The 21,361-nt window shown below is 40.1% G+C and overlaps 1 protein-coding gene across 1 annotated transcript in view; it reads right to left on the minus strand.

Moving 5' to 3' along the window:
• The window catches only part of LOC106916626 (mannosyl-oligosaccharide 1,2-alpha-mannosidase IA), a 200,198-nt gene extending 179,794 nt beyond the window's left edge, over positions 1-20,404 (minus strand). The window contains exon 1 of the mRNA XM_014985029.2: positions 18,856-20,404. Coding sequence (XP_014840515.2) covers positions 18,856-19,395 — 540 coding nt within the window. The 5' untranslated portion in view covers positions 19,396-20,404. The remainder of the gene's footprint in view (positions 1-18,855) is intronic.
• Between the last annotated feature and the right edge of the window lie 957 nt (positions 20,405-21,361).

A 21,361-nucleotide genomic window follows, 5' to 3' on the forward strand; every position in this document is an offset into this window, starting at 1 on the left:
AAGTGAACAAGCCATTAACGGCACTCCTAAGTTGATCCAGTCTACCATTTACCTGATTTGAGGCAGTAAAAATCTCACTGCCATTAAGTACAAGTAGCTATTGAAAATCACTTAAATGAGCTCTAAAACTGGACAAAGTGGGGCCCAAATATTTTATAAACTCACTTCCGAAAATCAAAACACTGTTTTCAACTAGGGATGAACAAGGATAAAACTATGGGTACAAATTCTAAAGCAAAAAAGAAAAAAAAGAAAACAGTAAAATATAAAGCAAGAATGTCAGGCAAAGCAGAAATAACAATTGCCTGTTCCCCGTGAAAGGAAGGGTGATAATAAACTGAATTGACCTCATGGGCACAGAGAGGAAGAGTTCACCCAGCGTACCTGGGTTTTGCAGTTTGCATACCAGAAAGATATACCAAGCCATGTGACAAATTATATTTTAATAGGGTAATAAAAGGCATGTTGGTGCAGACATTAAAGGTATTTAGAAGGTACACGTTAAAAGACTGCAGGGAGTCCTGTAATTGCTAGTCCATTAACATCCATGTTCAAACCTTGACTTGATGAAATGTCAGCAGATTCAGCACTGTAATAACCCCTCAGGGCAGGGTGTGCAATTTGAAATATATAAGAGGAGGTAAATGTTGAGCAATAAGAGGACCAAATATTATAATGATGAGAATTTGTTAATCCTGAGAAAACTAAAAGAGCTTGTGTTCACATGTTGGAGCAGAAACTCTTCACACCAGACTCTTGCAAGATTCTAGCAATTGTCGTCCACAGCAGTATTGCTTCTAAGCCACAAAGATAAATTGCTAAATACAAAAAAAAGTTTAAACAAATTTGTGTTCTTTGTAGTTAGTTGTGCTTTTAGATGGATGTTTTTGCAACCTACTGCGGCAACATAGATACATCAGCAGATTTGTTCACATGTTTGCCACTAATCTAAATGGCAGAGGGGAACCATCAAGGGAGCAGCAGTGTTATACCACTGGATGACCTAGATCGTAAAGGGGGAGCAGTCCTGTTTTAAACAACATATATTCAAGATCAGTGTATTTTCATGATCATCACTCATTAAATAAAGAGTAATTTGATTATGCAAATAGGTTTCTGTTGGCTTGGTTGTGTAATTTTTTTGTGCATTTGGTATGCAAGTTTATTTGTTTTCCATCAATCCGAATGGTTCTTATGTGTACTGGACTAATGGTAAAAAATAAATAAATAACCACAAAAAACCTGCACTTGTTTTTATACTCCATTGGTTAATCACCTTTATTTTCCCTTCGATTTTTATGGTGTTACATAACAGTACGGGGCAGAGGACCAAGGTCACTTGGTCAAGGTTTGCTTGGAGAAAAATATCAGCATACAAACAACAAACTAATTATTTTCCCCATTTTCACTTGTTCTGCCTGCTGTAATTCCACAAATTATTATTTAAGATTCTTAATAGTTTGGCAAAAATTATTTCCCCAGAGCTCACTGTTTACAATTAAAGTTAAGAAAGCTAATAAAAACAAAAAGATAGAAGATCAATGCTGTTTGACTTCCAGCAGAGTCCTGACCCTGACAGATAATCTGCTTTGATGCATTAAGGCGCTCTTTGGGAATATGTCTGAATTTGTGTGCGATACCTCAAGGATGCGGAAATGCCGCATAAACACTTGACCTTTTCCTATTCCCAGAAATTGCTTGGACAGCATGTCGAGTTGAATTAAGAGTGCAACTACTCAAGCCGGGTCATAAAGGCTGGCTAATATTACACTCTAGCCTCAAGTGAATAGGATATAATGTTAGGTGTAAGCCCATATTGATTAAGAAAATACGGACTGTCTGCAAAGTGCCTAGCAACAAATCCTCAGTGTGGGCTTTAGCTCGCATTGGTTTTTATCTAGTGACGTTTAGTCCCCATTTCACAGTGTGGGAGTCAAAGTGCTTATTAATCAGCAGCCGGTTCCACATGCTGCAGCATCCTACATGTTGGAACAGGATGAGAGCTGGAGGTTACATTTATGAACCTACAGCTGGGAATGCTGAAGCCTGACAACCTCTCTCATGTTTGAGGCGTAGAAATAAACAGAAAGAAAATGCTGCCAGAAGCAGCTGTTGCAAATAAAAACGACTCCACTATCTAGTTCACTGAATGTGTACAGTTTCATCAGCAAAGGTCTGTTTTACTTTAAAGGTGCAGTATTTAACTTTTGCGGGGAAAAAAAGATATGTTTTTTACATAGTTGTTTGACATCATCAGACAGTTAATCTGTGGGGGGAAAAAAACAAGTTCCTCTGCCTTCTGTGGTTCTACCGTCATCTGGAGAAATATACCGCTCGGTCAGAAACAACCAATCAGAGCCAGGAGTAAGTCTTAGCACTGTCAATCAGCCTTGTGTAAAACTGTATGGGACAATAAGTTAATCCAATAACAGTCACTCTATTGCTTGACATTTATCTGCATGTGTACCACATTTATTTTGCATTGGATATTTGCACAAACTGGCACTGTAGCAGTTTCGCAAGGCCCCAGATGAAACATATTTCAAACGGACTACATATTTTGTTACACCACCAATATTCTTCACAGATTCAATTGCAATAAGCTGTAAAAATCAACAAAACTTGTTTAAAATTTAATGACACGCATGAGTTGATTTAGATTTTTAAAAAAAATAAAAAATCATCTTGACCAGAATCTGTTGGCTTCTTATCCGGCACCACAAATCCTCCTTGTTTATTCTAGTTTGGACCGTTCACAGATACAGCACCCGTCACAAGCATTTTCACCTCTGGGGATGAGCTGCTACAAATAAAAATAAAAAAAATATTTTTTTTTTTACCACAATAACATAATTTCACACTAAAAAAAGAAAAAACTAAGAAAAATTCAGCCTTCAGTTTGAGAGTTTATCCAAGAGGGGAAAAGATTTCAATGCTAAATTATTTTTGTGGAAGGAAGGTTCATTTCTGTCCATTGCACAGTTTCAACAAGACAAGTTTTGTGTTATTGTCCAAGTTAATAACATAGTAACCACCTATTCTTAATTTTCTTCTGTAGATGCACCAAGATGGTATTTAAAAAGTACATTGTTCAAATTTAAATCTCATTTAGGTTCAGCCAACTGTACATCTTTGCATTTGTGATGGTGGAACAGAAATGGTTTTTCCTTTGACGTGCCTTCTAATTACCTAGTTAGCACGTTTAAAATAAGTTGTAGACCACTTTAAAAAAAGGTATAAATGAAAACAATTATTCAGGTAGATTTATTGTATAGAAAATGTTACCACTGCAAATAAATGTAGCACTAGGGACATAAATACATATCTGTTATATTGCCGTTTTTCTTCAAAAGAAAAAATTGTTTGAAAGCGAGATTATGTTATTACTTAAAAAATTAATCCATCCATTATAATCACTTATCCTTGAATGAGGTAGCCAGTCATTTGGTGAGACCAGGACGGGTCAATAGAGATACACACAACCAGGCTTGCACACACTCAATTTAGAGAGACCAAATAACCTAGCAGTCATGTTTTCGGATTGTGTGAGGAATCTGGAATAATTGGCGAGAGCCTAAGCTTCACATGACAGGGAGAACACGGAAACGCCACGCAGAACAACTTTAGTGAATGGTTTGGCATTTTACGAGGCCCACTTTAAAAGACCGCATTTCAAATAATAAAATCCTAGACTTTTCAATGTGAAGGAAGCCTGAACAACTGAACTACCTCTTCATGCTGGCAGGATACCAAACTTCAGACTTGGCAGCATCATACACCTTAAGCGAGAGACAAATTCACTGAAACCAAACAAATTAAAAGTTTAGTGCAATTAGTCATACTGTTTTTGAGCTTTCAGCACCAAACGGCACAGGAGCTGGTCTCACCCGTCGAGGAGATACGCAGCTCCATGCCATAATTTAAACATTCTGTTACATTAAGCGTTTTTGACAGAGACTGTATAATCACAGTTTACATCAATGACATAGCGGGAACGTAATCGGCATGCCCTCTAACCAGTAATGTTAACAGAATATACCAACAGGAGCAGTGTTTGCCAGCTGGTCCATCTGTTTCACTGGGCACGACGCTGACAATCAGGCAGACATGAAGCAGCTCTGCATTAACAGGCAGACAACAGAAGCACAACAGCACAGTATTTCCTATACAGTAGGCCAGAGTGAACAAGACGCGCACAGATAAAAGAAGAGGGAGTAACAGAAGCTGTAGGGGGAAAAAAAAGCATGTGAATATGAACAGAAATGACAAAGACAGAGAAAGGACGTTGTGAGATTCATCTGAAATGGAGCGCAAGGAGAATTGCAATAAAACTAAAAAGGCTGGAGGAGGAAACTGAAGAGTGGGGGCCTACAACCAGAAAGCAGAGACACTCCATAGTTCACACTTGCCATAAATTATTAATTCAAGCACTGAACAAATGAGTTTAGCACACAGGGAGGGGTAGATGAATCGCTCAGCATGCAACCCCCAAGATAACCCCTGAAAACTCACACTTTCCAAGAGGCGACAAGGCAAGAATCCCAGTCATCTCCATGTTAGTTTATGTTGCTCCAAATAATAATAAAACTAATCAGAAATGGCATGAAAAGAATGTTGCGTTGGAGTTGAGGTTTAGCAAAAGAAAGGATTTATTAAGTGACACATTTTTCACATTCGCTTGTTAATCCAACTCCAAATGTGATGTTATTCATTTCTTTAGTGCTTGCCGTGAGAATGCGAAAGATCAAGGACTCAGACCCTTCAACAGTCTGAGGGAAGGGTTCTGCTTTTCTAACAACTAATTAGTGTGCAGAAAAAAAAAAAAAGAAAAACCCTCCTCTGAAAATCCATGACAGCAAGCAAGCATCATAAAAACATGTGACTAATTTAGGAGGGGATAAATAATGGTTTTATGATCTGTTATTTCTGTAATTTTGCACAATTTTCTATAATTTTACACCTGATGCCTGATGGAAAACGTAAAAAGGCATCTAATTGTCAGCTAAGCACCACATCACAGCCGTTATTTAGTTTTGGTTTTAACTAAATGGTAATTATAGTCAGAAACACCCATCATTTTAGAGGTGTTTATGAGATGCAACAGTGAAACAATGACTAATGCTCTTATCTCTGAGGGAACACCTGAGTTTTAATGGAAGCATCTCTTTATGCTGCCATTTCAATCCCACGGCCTCCTTTACTGTGTTTGCTTGATGCAGCTTGTGTCCAACATTGTTTTGTTTTTTTCCCCCCCTCCCACCTTTTCTTTTGAGTTTGTGGTCTTATAGCTCGAGCTTTTTCTGCTGAGTCAGCATTATTATGTTTGCAGTCTTGGGATGCATCTTGATTGCCCTGCACATGCATGAAAGCAGTACTGTCGGGTACAGGGTCAGGCACACAATAGGACAAATATTTCAATCTAAAACCACAGTGGATTCCGTTTTATTTCCCTTCACATCAAACCATCAAAAACATAATGTGTTCAAAAAGTACAAATTTACCTTAAGAAGGATTTTTTTTTTTCTAGTTTTTGGAGATAGAGGATTCTGTCCAGCAGGAATGACAGAAATTAAATTCAACTAGCTCCTTGTGTTTCTTTCCATTTCTAAACTTTTTTTGTATACATGAATCAGGTTTTTTTTTTTAGCTTACAGTCAAATAAAAACAAACAAAAACAAAATGCAGGTGGAAACAAAAACGGACCATTCATCCATCCATCCTCTTATGCAAAATCAGGATGTAGAGGTTGCAGATCCAAAAGGAAATGGCAGTGGGACGCATCAGTTCACTCTGGGGAATCCCAAGGCATTCGTTTGGTTATAACGTTATCATGAGAAAAGGTTAATATTTACATGTGTAGATATTAAGTCAACACATGCAGACTTAATATCAGTTTAAGCAATAAACTGATTAAACTGAATTATTATATTTTTTAAATTTTGAAAAATATAAATAAGGAAAAACTGGCTTTTAAACTTTTTGCAAAATGTAATTTGAAAATTCATTTTGAACATACCTACATTTAATTCCTGTCAAAAGGTCAAAAATTATCATGAGGGGTATTAAAAATGATGATTTTTTTTCTTTTAAACATGTGCAACCTTTAAATTTAGGCAATGCAGGAAAGAGATGTAAAGCAACATCCACGCAAGAACTGTATGTAAAAGAAAATTATGAACAGAATAACATACACGTCATGGCAAATTAATATTATGCAATTCTGGAGTTTCACAACAGGTTGACAAAAACTATAACTCATACGGTCGACCAGAACTTCACTGTTTCTTGCTTCTTCATTGCGGTCTGGTTCTTACAAGAGACTTGCTGGTTGCAGGGCTGCTAAATCACAGTCATTACGCTGAAAAAGTTGAAACGTGTTCCTGCCGCTGCTTATGATTAAACTCATAACTACGCTCCTCCACACTGAGCCGCTTTCTGATGGCAGACGGCATGTCCACCAGTCCCCAGCGGTGGTTTAAATGTTGTTTTCTGGAGTTTGTAGTGAAGTAAATCGAGAACCAATCAACGAATGCGCTCTGCTGTCAATCAAATATCATGCGCCCAATGCGAGCCTTGGTGCAGCTTGCACTCCCCCTGAAGTGTGTATAAAAAACGGGGACTGGCCGCCCGCACAGCATCTGGCAGTGGACATAAATCTGGCTAGAGATGGACTGGGGCAGAACCGGTTAAAGCCAGCGGCTACATGGTCACCTTTTGTAAAGACTTTCTGGGCCTTAAGAGTCCCTGAGCAGTCTGTGTTTCAAGTATCACAGCCAAGCAGTCTGAAAGTCACATGCAGAGACAGACGCACTTGCAAAGCTCTGCTCCAGCCTCCCACTGCTGATTCTGCTGGGTTCGGCTCTCCAGCTAATGGTCACAGCAGAATTAATTGCAGGCATCCATCTCATTTTACTTGGAAAATAGAATGGCAACAGCGTCGTCAGCCTTCCACCCACACATGCATGCTTTGTGCTCTATGCCCCCAGAGATAGATCTGTTTTTCATTTACCTTAGCTTAACTTTTTCCATAACCTCTGCGCTCCCTTTCGAAAGCAACTCTGCTCGACTTTTCCAGCGGAAAGTAACCACAGATGCCTTACATTTTATGTACAGACTAAAAGCAGAGCGCTGACAACTGTTACAATAACTTCCAGATCTAAGAGAACAGCTCGTAACATCTGTGGTTGCTTACAGGAAAACTACAGATTTAGTTACAGACAACTATTGGCAAACTATCACAACACCCACAAAATTCTTCTGAGAAAGAAAGAAAATTTGTTTGAAATAAGACAGCTGTGGTCTCACTGGTTGGGAGTTTATGTTTCAGTGGAAGTAGCGCATTGATAAAAGAAGGGTTTACAACACAATTACAGCCAAACTGTCAACATATCCTCCACAGCTTAGAGCGCCAAACTTTAACCTGTCTTGTTGCTGCAATTGGTTATCAAGTCATCCAAAAGAAAGCAGCACCATGTCTATCAGTTCTTATATTTTTGTTCTCATTTCAACCTACTTGTTAACAATTGCAGTCAAATTAGTATGCAAAATATCATAGTGCAGTTGTTGCCAAGTTACAAGACAGTACTTAGCTGAGATCTTGGCAAAATCCATCTTAAAAGGTTGGGCTGTGCAACTATTCTCTTCTCATAATATTCAGTGGAGCTAAAAGAGGTAGTTTCATTAAAATATTACAGCCCAGACAAATGATATACTGTCAGAATAATGGTTCATTTGTCAAATGGAATTAGAAAAACCTTTATCGTTATAGTGCAAGCTGCCATTGTAAATTTGCATACAACTCTGGAGTAAATCTGATGTACTGTGTCGACTTGCTTTCAGGTCCTTTATTTGCAGGTAGAAGCCAGATTCCCACTACTTTAGAGGCCAAGTCTGTTAAAGGTAACGTTTAAGGTAACATTTAAGGTTTCACCGTCATTTAGCTGTTTTGGCCTACTCTGCAAGTAAAATAGCTCTTCTGAAGTTTGTAAAAAAAATTAAAACATGCACCTTGTAGATCTTTGTCATCTTTATTTTAAATCTCAAATATTTTTAGAAAGCATTTAATTTGAGATGGTTTGATTTTGAAAGGGAGCTGCATGATATCAGGAAAATATTTATTTGCTATAATATTGCTGTAAATTGTCGTTAAATTATTCATTAGAATTTTACCATATTTATACATTTCTTTTTTTTTGCCATTATACCTCACTACTACTAAAATAAAACATAAGTTATTGTCCATTCAGCAGGCTAAATGTATTACTCTACACAGAGCAGGAGAGCATAACATTTAACATAGTGCCAAATATTGCGTCTAGGGAGTCCTTTACGACTGTACTGTAAACACATATTGACTGTGATTTAATATATGATGCACTTTTATCTAGTGAGTGTATTATTTCCATGCTGTATTTATGCTTTAGTTAAAATATTTAATTTCTCTTACTGCAACACTAGCAAAAATCTGCCAAACCATGATTTTGTGCACCGTTATGCCACTAGTTGAGAGAGAAGGACCCAAGTAGGTGATGTGAGTCACAGACTGTAATTCCCAGACTGACTTCTTTGGCAGTGTATAGGTGTGTTGAAAAACACTTCAGAGACATTTAATGCAAATGCAGATTTGAACCGTTTTCTTCTATGATTTGTGCAAGCTTAACGCATATTTTCTAATAAGAATTTCTTTGAGGTTAATATCGCTTTTCATATAAAGAAATGCAATGTGATTTCCTTTTAATGTTCTACATTTCCACAGGAAACATGCAAGTTCAGGCAAAAACGGCAACTTCCCTACTCTGGGTCGACACCAGTTGATGTGCTGACATCATTATTTTTATTTTTTTTCAGTAAGCCACAATTTCCTGCTAAAGAGGCTTCTAATCTTCTTGCATCTTTGAAGAGTTAAAAATGAAAGTATCTGAAAACCGGGATGTTTTGTTTGGAAACTGTTTATATAAAGCCAGAGTACGACTCGACATCAGCAGTATTTAGGCTCGTTGGTCTAGACCAACAAACTGTCACTTCTGTTTAACTGAAACCACACATCTGGGGTTCTCCAAAAACCCGTTACACGATACTTCAGAAACTAGCTACACCCATTTCCTGTTACTGAAGATCATTGCATGCTTCACTGAATGTGAAAAGAAAACTGAAGGGTGTCAACATAAAGGTACCCTGATATTTTTTAGATTTGCGTTTTGCTGGAAAACCTTTTCTCAGCAATGACTGGGGTCAGTGGAAGGATGTTAAGAAGATTAGATTCAATGTTTTCAGAGGACAATCATTGAGTTTTAAAATGCCAAACTTTCTTCTGGTCAACTTGAGTATCCAAACACTTGTGCGTGTTTATTGAGTAGAAGTTATTGCCTGTGTCATCCATATTCAGCAGTGTGTCAGATTTCACACTGGTCTCCAACAAATATGACAAACAACCTGTCTAATTCGCTTTCCGTTTGATTAATGATCACCAAAGTCCTCGTTTTCACTCATTAGTTGACCATGGAATCAGTTTCTTTGTTATTCCACCACCTCGCCGCCAACCAGTGGATGAAAATTGCAATTATCTGGCGAGCCCATCACACAACCTCGGCGGAAACCCGAGAAATCTATATGGCTCCCTAATGAGCACTGAGCACCATTGCTGCCATTTGATTAGGAACCTAATTGCGATGATAATGAACAAATACACCCAGCTCGGGCTAAAGCGTTCTTGTAAGCATTCAGCTAATTAATGGCAATTTGCCCGTTGATGCTGATGAAGGAGAAAAATCACTTGGGAGATGCATTTTCTCCAAACCCACAAAAAAAAAAAAAAAAAAAAAACCTACAGTACTGACCATGAAACAGATCTGATAAGAGTTCCATTCAAAGTTACGGCTAAAATCTGATCTGAGTAAATGTGAGCTGCAATATTTCAGTCATCTTCCAGGTATCTGCCTAAACCGCAGGTCAAAGATTTGACAGCATTGTTTAGCTCTCTTGAAAATAGGCCAAGACCGTGTCACAAAACAATAACAACAACGCAGACGGGACAATCTGCGATGACAGCAGCCAGGAAGCTCACGCTGGCTGTTTGGAGATCCAGAGGAAGGGATGGTTGGTAGTAAACATGCCTGCGGCCACACAATACCAACAAGCAGGGAGGATGACGAGACAGAAAACAATGAGTAACCCAGACAGTCAGAGACGGTGCTTTCTATGCACAAAACATTACCAGTAGGACTAAACAAAAAATAAGAGGTACTCAGATGGGGACATGAAAGGTCCGTCGGCCCAAATCTGATGTCTTTGCATTACTCTGAACACAGCCAGGCCGTGCTGTTTCTGACCAATTAGGCAGGCATAAAGGCCAGGGGCTGGGACTCAGCTAGCGGCTCTGTTTGTCTGTTGGTTACATCTAGGCCACTCTCTCTTTTCTCCTCTCGCCTGTTTGCAGTGCAGCAAAGCCAGAGTGAAGTGAAAGGGTGGGTGGATGTCGGTGGCAGGGTGGTAAAGGGGGTGTTGGATATTTCATTCAGCACCAAGCAAAAGATGTCAAGCAGAGTTTACAGTAAACAAGGCCACGTCTAGACCTTTTATCCCCTTAGTTTTCTACATCAGTAACAAGCAGACACGCATAACAGGCCATCATGCACTCACTAAGTCCAGTATGCACAAGACATATAATAGAAGTCCACATGCAAGATTGAGGACAATTACAAAGGTTCAATCCTCTTTTCATTTGTTGTTTTGGACAGAGCTGCACCAAACAGGTTTTTCCTTGCTAATGCAGATTCACTTTTTCTTTTTAGGTCTAACCTGCCAATTCAGTTAGAAAAACTATTTTTTTTACATAAACAAAAGAGAACCTTTGGATTTTGATCTTGTATTTCCAAAGTCTGCTTGATCTCCAGCTCACTCCCGTTGCACCTACTTGCTAAGCAAATAGCAAGCCACTTCTCAAAACAGAACATTTGTTTGTTACATTGGACAGTCTCGCATAAAGCCAAACCAGGGATCATAAAGATTAAGCATCCCATTTTCTTATTCTCATCATTAAAATGGTGCAGAAGCAGTTGTAATTTTTAGTATAGGCAAAATGGCTACTAGTATTCAAAGTAACATTGCTTTACTTTTCCAGACTACAATTTTCATTTTTTTCTCAATTTGAAATAATCAATAGGTCATGGAATAAAATCTTGAAATACAATTAAATTTTCCGAACGTTTTTGTTTTCGATGCTTTTCCAGACTTCTTAATTAGTTGTCCTGGTGGTTTCCAATACTTTCAGTTTGTAGCCATTTTCTCTAAAATCCTTGTCCTTAATTATATTTGTACGTTAGATTTAGAGTTAGTCCATCAAAATAACCTTCTTTACGACATGTACGAATTGCACACATACTGGATCAGTTTTAGGTTTTAATCAGCAAAAATGTGTAGAAAGAGATTCCATTCTAACTCAACAAGTTTTGTGGACTTTACAATTTGTGGCTTATCTTATTTAGTGTTTGCTTACTATTTAATTAGGCCTGCGTTTTCTCCTCTCTTAATCCATTAGAAACGGATTAGAATGAGATGTGATTTGTCCTCTTTAATAAATTGTTGTTTCTTTCATTAAATATGTTTCTTTCATTAAATATTTATACCAGAATACAAGAAACCACATCTCCAACTGCTTCAGATGAAAATATTTACAGTCTATGGTACTTGCTGAAAATGTGCTGCAGGTTCTTTGAATGAGGTAGTTGTTTTGATTCCAATGGAGAATGAGGAAATTACAAGATCAAAGCTTGTAACCCCAAACTTCATCCGATTAAAGAACATCCTGTTGATTGATGCATTTATAGTCCATAAATAATAGGATCTCTTAGCTTTTAAGTTTACTATGGTAATATATGAATACAACAACCAAAGGGGAGGAAAGAACCGGGAAAAAATGCTCTAAAGTAGAACCTGTCTCCCATTTATCACAGGACATCAAAGACAGGATTAAGATGTACCCACACACGATGTCCCCATTATGTCAGTATTGCTGGGAACTCTAGATATATGGGTTACCGTGGAACTTATTGCAACAATAAAGGAGTTGATTATGTAAAAAAAAATGTAGAGCGAGGTGATAAAATCCAAGAAAAACAGATATTTACTTCCAAAAACAACACAGAGCCAAGACTGAAGCCTGAACTCAGCTCTTCACTTTAAGCACAGGATCAAAATGTGACAGAATACAACCTGGGACTTTGCCCTTTACTTTTACAGGCAACTGATGCAACACCTGAAGGCTACAGTAAACACTGGCAGAGAGGGCCTGGAAAGTAAACAAATAGCCTATGAAAGCTCGATTGAAGGACCAGGCTGTGTAAACACAGAAGTGCAGAGGTACAGGAAAAACCTCTCTGCAGACTTCAACCTCTAGGTTGTAGTCTGCAGACTTCAACCTAAGTCATAATTATGACAAAAATAAAAATAAAAAAAAATCAGCATTTCTCAGTGTTGCTTTAAAATGCAACATTTCACTCTTCACAGCAGAACCATTTCAAAATTCAGTCTCACTTTGAGTCAAAACGGTTCAATCCAACACAGGACCTCAGAAAGAACTCATTGTTCCATACTTGGTTTTATAGAAAAAACTTCTGGTTTGTCCTAATAAATCATCTAAAGACAATAAAAACAATTCATTCAAAGGGAGTCCCTAGAGCTCTCATAGTGTTCAATAACCCTTCAATGAACAACCATATGAACTCTTCCCTTCATACACATATCACTGAGAGCACATTGCCACACGCTGTAATAAAACACACCTGTACAAAGCAGCCAATGAGTATTCTCTAAGTATTTTTAACAGGCTGTCTATGGACACTGATGTATAAATGCCAAAGTTAAACTAGGATGGCCTGCCTGCCTCAACAACTCCTTTCCCTAAAGAGAGTTCTGCAAGAAAAAAAAAAAAAAAGTATGATAAAACTATCCTGACTGCAAAAGAATGTCGGTCTTTATTTCACCTGATCATCCTTTTCCTGCAGTGATTGCTTTGGGAGAGTTTTGTTATTCTATACTTTAAGCAGCGTTCATCATCCCAGAAAAATAATCCCTTCTGCTGTCCTCGAAAGCATTTCTTTTTTCTCTGCTTTCCCCTTTACCTCTATCCTGCAGAACACACGTTTCCTGGATGTAGATGTTTTAACCTTTAGGGTCAACTATTCAGAACTTGAAGTCTCTCTGATCCAACCTTTTCCTAAGTGAGTCAGCACAGTCAGTGTTTTAGCACAAGACTATGGGAAGAATTGGCAATAAGGGAGGATCGTGCCTTGCGACTGTTTTCAAACCCAATAAACATTTTATTTTTAGTGGGATTTTTTGTGATAAAAAGAACATGAAGTAGTGTATAGTTATTAAGTGGTAGGAAAAGAAAGGATTGTTTTCAATGTTTACAAATAAAATTCTTAAAGTGTGACATACATTTGCTGTCAACTCCCTTTAGAGCATCATAAATGCGAAGGACAGACCAGACTGATCAGGGGTAGAGTTGCAGAGAGGTTTAAAACTGGGTTAGGCTGAAAACAATATCCCTGACCTTCAAGCATCTCACAGAGGACTGGCAAATTGATCAATTAAAAATCTAGCAATTCTGAAGAATAGATCAAGGAGAGCTTTGACCGCAGAAGCAGCAGAGATGACAGGGGTAACTCTGGAGGAGCTGCAGGAAACAGCTAGGGTGTGAAAATCTGTCAACAGGACAACTATTGGGTTAAAATATAATGTGCCGTATAATAAAACAGCAATATATTTAGTCAAGCAAAGGTTTTCTGATGGAAAAATAAGTTTTCCAATAATTATTATTCCACCTTCAATGCCCTCAAAGTCATGTCAATGTACATCAATTTTTTTTTTACTTGAATTTATAGATGCAACTAAGGGACTCTGTTTTTGAAGACTGAAATGCATTCAACGAGGCACATTGCATTTTAAAAGGTTTGTCATCACAAAGACCCAGACAATAACACAAGCTGCAATAAAAAATATTAACCTGGAGAATGACTGTTTATGATTGCATTGTTTTAGAAAAGAAAGAGAGGAAAGACATAAGGCAGAACACCTACAACATTCCTGTGAATGCTGCTCAAACACAAGTCATCAATTCTATTTTGCTGGACAGACAAGGTCTGCGGCCAAGCCAAGCAGCACTGAGCAATAGATGAGACCTGCCTCTGCCATCATTGACTTGCACAATATATCAATATACAGCGGTCCACGAGGTTCACTATCCTACATAAACAGACCGAAGACGACGACGGGCTTACATTCCAAACCCCAGCAGCTGACATTTGCACAGCATCCACAGAGGAGAGCAAAAGCACAAACGCTCCAGCTCTGCGGGACAACACTAGGAGAGTGTGAGCCTTTTCTTAAGACTTTGTTCATCTTCCGTCTCTTTCTTCTCGCACAGTAGGAAGCCATCTCTCTAGTTCAGACAGACAGTTGTTCGGCACACCTGATGGGGAAGGAGAGGAGGCAGCAGGGAAATGAAAGAAGGATGGAGTTCATGTCGCCCCAAGCCAGCTGGGAGGGTCCGGCTTAACATGAGCATTTTATTCAGTCAGTCACCCCTCTCTGTTGTCATTACTTCTACAAGTAGATTTAAAGTCCAGCTACAGCATCACCTACTTCTGGGGAGTACTTCCCAGTTTGTGTGTGGTTGTGTCAAGCCGCTTAATGTCACCAATTAAGAAATACCGGTCTGTGCAACATTGATATTGGAAAGGACTGCTTGGAATCCAATGATTGCTGGCTAATGTATTCCACCTGTGATGAAATTGCATTTTTAAAGCAAATATAATATTTAACTACTTAGAGTCTCGGCTGTTCACACTGGACAGAAGTGATGTTACCCAAACTGTTAAAAGGTCACCGAATATATGGCGCACACATGAGGAAGAAAGAAAATAGCTACATACTGCAACTGATATTTTTATATTTACCACTGATGCCAACGTAAGATTTTACAATATCGTAGAGCGTAGTTAAAGAGACAAACATAATGAAATAAATCTGAAATTTAAGAGCAGAATTACTATGTTATAAATTACTTCTTTTAAACATAATTCACCAGAGTTGTGTAAAGATGTCTTAAATGTATCAGCGAGGAGAGCCAACCAATCATAGGTGTCCACTGATTGTTAGTTTTACTGTATTTGTATTATATTTAAACCATCACTTGGACGTTTTCTCTCTATAAAAAGAAAAGTGGGAACAGGGTCAGTTCTAAAAAAAAAAAAATTTAAACTGATATACAGCTCATTATTTTTGGTTTATGTACATACACCACACAAATATCCGTCAGTCAGGCGATTACTGTTTTTAGTCTACACAAAAATGCAGCTGCAGCAAACCGTTCTATCTGTAAACCTACAACTCCACATTTATCCCCAAGCTCTTGACCGACTAAGCAAGTGCGAGCACAAAAACAGGACAAAGGAGCCCTGAAGACTTATTGCTCCACTGTAGGAGGCTGTGCTAGGAGAAACTGCAGAGGGTCTGTCCTCTCACTGCAGATCTCAGCTGTCAGCGCCATCTCCTCCTCCGTGTTACCTTCTCCCCTTTCATATGCATCGCCTGTTTGAAGCCATGGTAAAGAGTACGTTCCAATTTCCTCAAGCAAAGGCCTCATTCGACTGCGTCGGCATATCTCTGTCAAGCAGTCAGTGGACGAAGAGAGGAGTAAATCGCCGGCTTTACAGATACGGCTTTTAGATGCACATTACCCTTTTGATGTATGCAATGTTGTGAAGACCAGCAGAGGAGAGAGATAGGGAGGCTCCACTCTGAATGTGCTCCAGCCCTCCAAGCCACTGAGCTCTCAACAGTCTCAGACGGCCTCTTTACTCCAGTTTGTCCCGCTCCTTCATCTCTGCATTTTGCATTTTCTTCAGTACTCAAAGGTTTAGCTTAAAGAACACCCGAAACAAAATATGCATGCCACCCTCCTGTTGCTCTCGGCGTCCATGTTTGTGGTGAGATTCCTGCTGCCCAGCTTCTTATACCACAGCCACTCAGGCAGCAGTGCAGGCAACACAGTGAGAAAATGAAAAAATAAAAAATCCATCACAGAATTACAAAAAGGGGTTTGTATGAAAATGACTCCCGTCTTTATCCTGCTGGGGACTTTTGGATGAGAATTACTTTAGCAGGCAGTTGTTGGAATAGGTACACAGCGCCTTGGCAACTTTGGGAGTATTGGCTGGTATCCTGAGGGCTGCCTTTTAACATTAGTGATGTGTGATCACGCGGTCATTGTCCCTCGTTTCACCCCATCTTGGCAGTGGATGCACACACAGAGGGAGAATGTGGGGAGTCTGCTTTCTTGTTGCTGGCAGTTCGGAGAAACGATGCCCATTCACAGTTTTGGAATTGAAGCTTTCAGTGGGCCGGAGCAGCCCCTTTCTGTTGGCTTGCAGTGGGGGGTAACATTCTCTCTAACATTCCATTAAAGTGAGGAAAAAATGCATTTGCAGAGATGGGCTAGCTGAAGACAATATAAACTGGTACAACAATAAAATATTTATAGCATCTGTATGATAGCTTAGGCTTCACAGAGTGTACGCCGCTGTGCACCAACGGCTCTCTCTTTATGAAAGTCTGCTTCCAAGGAGTCAAGAATTTTTTGTGATCTCCTAATGTGATTTTAATCAGCAATTCTCCTGACATCGAGGGTCTTTCAGCATTTTCCTTTGAGCTTTAGCAGTTTTAACTCATTTTCTGCACAGTCCTTTTTATATGACCTAGAGAGCATAATGTGCAAAGTGAGTCACACAGGTTATATACACTATTTAAAAATCATGTCTATAAGAGACTGATCTTTAAAAATGCTGTAAAGATCTCACCCAGAATCCAAGAGATATATCAACCTTTAATTGATCATCTACGCAAGTTTCAGCTAAATGTACTTTATCGATCATTGTCTTGGGAAAAAAAACTAGATAAAGCTGAAACTGTGCCAATTCTGGTCATAATTAGACTCAATGCATTCCCATATCACACTGCTCATAAAGTATTTTTGAAGTTATGTCTGTAATTGGGAATTAATTGTGTCATTGTGATGAACGTCTTTTGAAAGAACTAAGCATTTTTTCAATGCTGCATACCAACACTGGTTCATCCTGTGACCTGTGAAATCTCCTTCAAAAGTCACAGGATGCAAAAAAAAAAAAAAAAAAAACCAAGACATTATCTTGGAAACGGGAAGGCCAGAGACCGGAAGGACAGCAAAAGTCCAAATGAAAACTTTCAAAGATCTCTAGAGAGCCTGAAGAAATACTGCCATAAACTACTTTAAAAATGATCAAAAATTATTGCCACATTGCAGCAAAATACACAAAACTAAGGGCATTGCTCAAAACTTTTACAAAGTAATGTAAATGAGAACTGCTGAAACAGGTTGTTTGTACTGGTCCAGTTATTTTTTTTTACTACAACTGCAGACCTGGACAAAGTTAAAGTTTACAATGTGTCAGGAAGTCCTGGCAGCATGAATATAAGCCTACAGGAAAGCAGAAGCTGGCTGCAGCACAGTCAACAAACTGGAGAGGGTGGAGAGAAAAGAACAGCAGAAAACCACATATGGTTTCTGTGTGCCTGCTCTAGTTTTGGAAATGACTAACATTGTGCATCAGTATTTAGATGACAGGATGGTGGGCTCCAACTACTCCCTTGTGCAGGACTTAGCTGCACAGATCAGCCAATCTGATATCTACTTGAAAGAGCATCAGCGAGGGAAGTTATGAGTCAGTGAAGCTCAGAGCACCAGGGCCAATAACCCTTTGTCCTCTGACGCCTCCATCACCATGTAGCACATCACCTCTAGGCACGAGAGAATGTGAGCAGCGTGAGAGGGTGACACCAAGCTGAAAAAGAGAGTGACAACAGGACTTATCCGTGTCACATGCCAAAGCTGAAACCCATCTGTGAGTGTTCGCCAGCCACTAGCCTCCATCGCACTCCTCCTCCCCATCCATGCCTCCCGCTCCCTCTACCTCTTCTCACTGCCATGAGTTGCCTTGAGTGGGTACAGATGTGTGATCTACAGACGCTCCCACTCCGGAGCCCTTATGGGTGCCACAGGGCTCAACAAAGGCTGACTTAAAAGAGCTTCAAGCCAGAGAATCACTGCAAACAGTCATATCATTTCGAAGAGATTGCATGAGGGAGATAGAGGTGTTACAGCACAGCGCAGGATTGACGTTACGGAGCATGATTTCACTGAAAACTACAATGAAAACCATATAGCTCTGATAAGAGATGAAATTAAAAGATTAATTATTCTCCTCTTGCAGAATTCCTGGTCGAATTAAATTTGAGAAATTTTAGTCACTAAAATATTTAACCATTCTCTGTCTTCGTCAGGAGCAATCTGACAGAAATGTATCTGAAACCAAAAAATAAAAATAAAAAATTAACTCTGGGTGATTTCAGGACAGTGAGGGAATTATTTAGTCTGTTTGACAGCAGCTCAGCTGAGAACTGTCCCATAGATTATATGATGAGACTGTCAGATAAATTATATTCCGCACTGGAAATGTATTTTCCTCGGTTTGTGCCTTCATGCGTTTGGAGAAGGCAGACAGCTGTATGTCTGGTGCATGCTCTGAGAATTTAGCATATTTTGACAGCGTGCATAACGCCAACTAAAAATACAGAACAAACATCACCACAAGAACAACTCCCTTCAGGCTATTTTAGCAGACCTGTATCAGATCACTTGATCAATGCAAACTCCAAATATCACTTCCTGTTTAACGTTAAACCATAGCAGTTACCATCAGATCTTCGCAGAACAAAGCATGAGGACTATATTTAACTTTTAGATCCACCCCTCCTCACCTCTTTAACTTTCTCCCGGCGGTCATTGGTCTTGGGGTCTGCCGTACTCCCGCTGTCTCGTCCCAGCGCAGGTTTGAGCAGGCATCCTTGGAACTTCTTGAAATTAAAAGTATCCGAGTTGGCATCGTGGTCAGCGTCGGAGACTCTCTCCATCAAGGAATCCGCTTTGGACCGGGACAGGGTCAGGTCCTCCTGAGCTTTGCCCCCTGCCAGCCGCTCCTCAGTGGCTTCGTTGGAGACAGAGGGTTTACGGCTCTTCGTCTCTCCTTTGCCCGGGGTCATGCCCCTCGTATGCTCCGGCTCCTTGGGTCTTTTGAGGTGCTCCCTGACATCGTTCTCTGACCCGGAGCCGACGGTGACCGGCTGGACTTCCGTCTTGGACAGAAAAATGCGTTTTAGTCGGACGGAGTCGGGCAAAAAGAACAGGGCTCCGAAGCACAGTGTTACCAAACCCGAGAGGAAGAGTAAAAAGACGAACTTCTGGGACAGGCGCAGGCCCATGCCCGATGCAGAAACACCGGGCAACTTTCGAAAAACCATTGAAAGTTTCCTTTGGGCTTACGCTGCGTTTACAGTAGACCACACGGAGCTTTGGTAGCAGCGGCTCTACTGCCTTCAAGCTGGTGTAAGGACTAAATATGCTGGACTCCAAACACACCCCCAGTGGTTTTATCTCACTATCGATTGGATTTGCATAAGCGAATGTTAGACCTGACTCCACCTACAGTTAGTTTTTACATAAATTAGCAACTCTGGGTCGTATTAGTAACAAGAGAGAGCAGGATGTGGGTTTATACTGCAAATCATAATTTAACAAAAAACAAACAAAAAAAACAGAGCTTTAGGGCTGGCTGCGTTTATAAACACTACAAGCTATATAAACTAAAGCAACCGGCTCCAAGAATAAATGCACTACTAAATGTGATAATTTAACGACTGTTAGGCCTTTGAACAAAGTTGTGGCTCGGAGCGTTATTCCACGCCGTTCAGATCGTTACAACGCATTGCCCTGCGGTGCAAGGCGAACATCACAGCATCTTTCCCCGATCTCCGTTTCAGCAGACCCACGCTTCTGCATTACCAGCTCACAATATCACGTTGTTTCGAAATAGATTACACGCCGCTTTGTTCGCCTCTATCCCCAATCAGCTGGTGGACGGAAACGCGTGTATAAGCATGTCTCCGTATCTGTCAAATGCGCTCCTCCGGCAGCCTCCGGTTTCTCCGCTCTACTCCGCTGCCGTCGTCAACACGCCGGGCGAAACAAATCGCTGGCAGGCGTGAAAGAAGGCGGTTTTTGTCCCATGTGAAGTTATCCCGAGTCTCGATCCAAATCCCTATGAGAAACAAATCCACCATCCAGTGTGCCAGTTTCCAACAAAAGGCAGAGAGGGGGAGAGAGAGAGAGCTTCTGCCACCGCCGCTGCTGCTGCTGCCGCCGCGTCGTCGCTCCGCGGTGCCCGCCGCCTGCCGTGCTTCGCTCCGCTCCCTGTGTTGCGCACCGTCGCTGTGCCGCGGACGTCCGCTTGCGTCGAAATTTGAGAGGAGAGGGCTGGAAATGTAACATATAGTGCGGGCAGGGTGAAGAAGAGGAAAAATAAGGAGGAGGGGGGAGCTGAAATGGTCCGCTGCGCGACAATCCAGTGGGCTGGTCTGATTTCTTGATGGAAATTCACAGCGGCTTATCACAACACGGTTAATCCGTTTGATGAAAATGAGAGAGGTCTGAATGGCTCTGCGTGCTGGGATGACATCTACACTACTGAGGAAAAAACAAGCCTGATTAATCCTGGAAAAGCTGAAGAGGAGATGTCTGCATCTGCCGCGGATGTCTGCCTCATCAGCAAGGCAGCATGATAAAAACAAATAAATAACCGATGATGTTTTAATTAGCTCCGGGTCAATTCGCCCCTTTGGTAAATCATAGCCTCATTTCGTACCCACGCGTTGCCATTTCGAGTCTTACATTTCTTAGCATACACAAACCATTTCATACCCGTGTAACCTGCCTACCATCTTCTAACTGTATTTTACAACTGTATACAATTTTTCACAAATTATGGAGATAGTCATAAATATATATGGATATAATTTAAAATGTACATACAATCTTCCCAAAAAAATATAGCAGTATGTAACGGTAATTTCAAAAGTCTAATTAATTCAGATTCAGCACGTAGGCCGATAGTTCTGTTTGTTCATGTAAAATTTAAGAAATGTAGCTTCAACTAACAAAAACCCAACAATCTGTTGCTCAGAAAAAAGCAACAGGGAAAATAGTTATCAGTCCAGAAACCTGTAATTTAAGCAATTTTATGGCCTTTAGAATTATAAGGAAGACTGCTGACTTGATAGCTTGTTGATCATAGAAAGTTAAGTGGAAAGAAAAGTTGTGGTAGAAAAAGCGAGTATAACTTCATCAGTCCATGGCAGTGCAAGTCGGTGCTTAAAAAGGCTTCCACATGCAGAACATGGGCTGCACTCCTGGTGTTGAGCCACCCCTGAA

Source organism: Poecilia mexicana, unplaced genomic scaffold (genome assembly GCF_051168715.1).
Source record: "Poecilia mexicana isolate PSO_F unplaced genomic scaffold, ASM5116871v1 scaffold_16, whole genome shotgun sequence".
Classification (NCBI taxonomy): domain Eukaryota; kingdom Metazoa; phylum Chordata; class Actinopteri; order Cyprinodontiformes; family Poeciliidae; genus Poecilia; species Poecilia mexicana.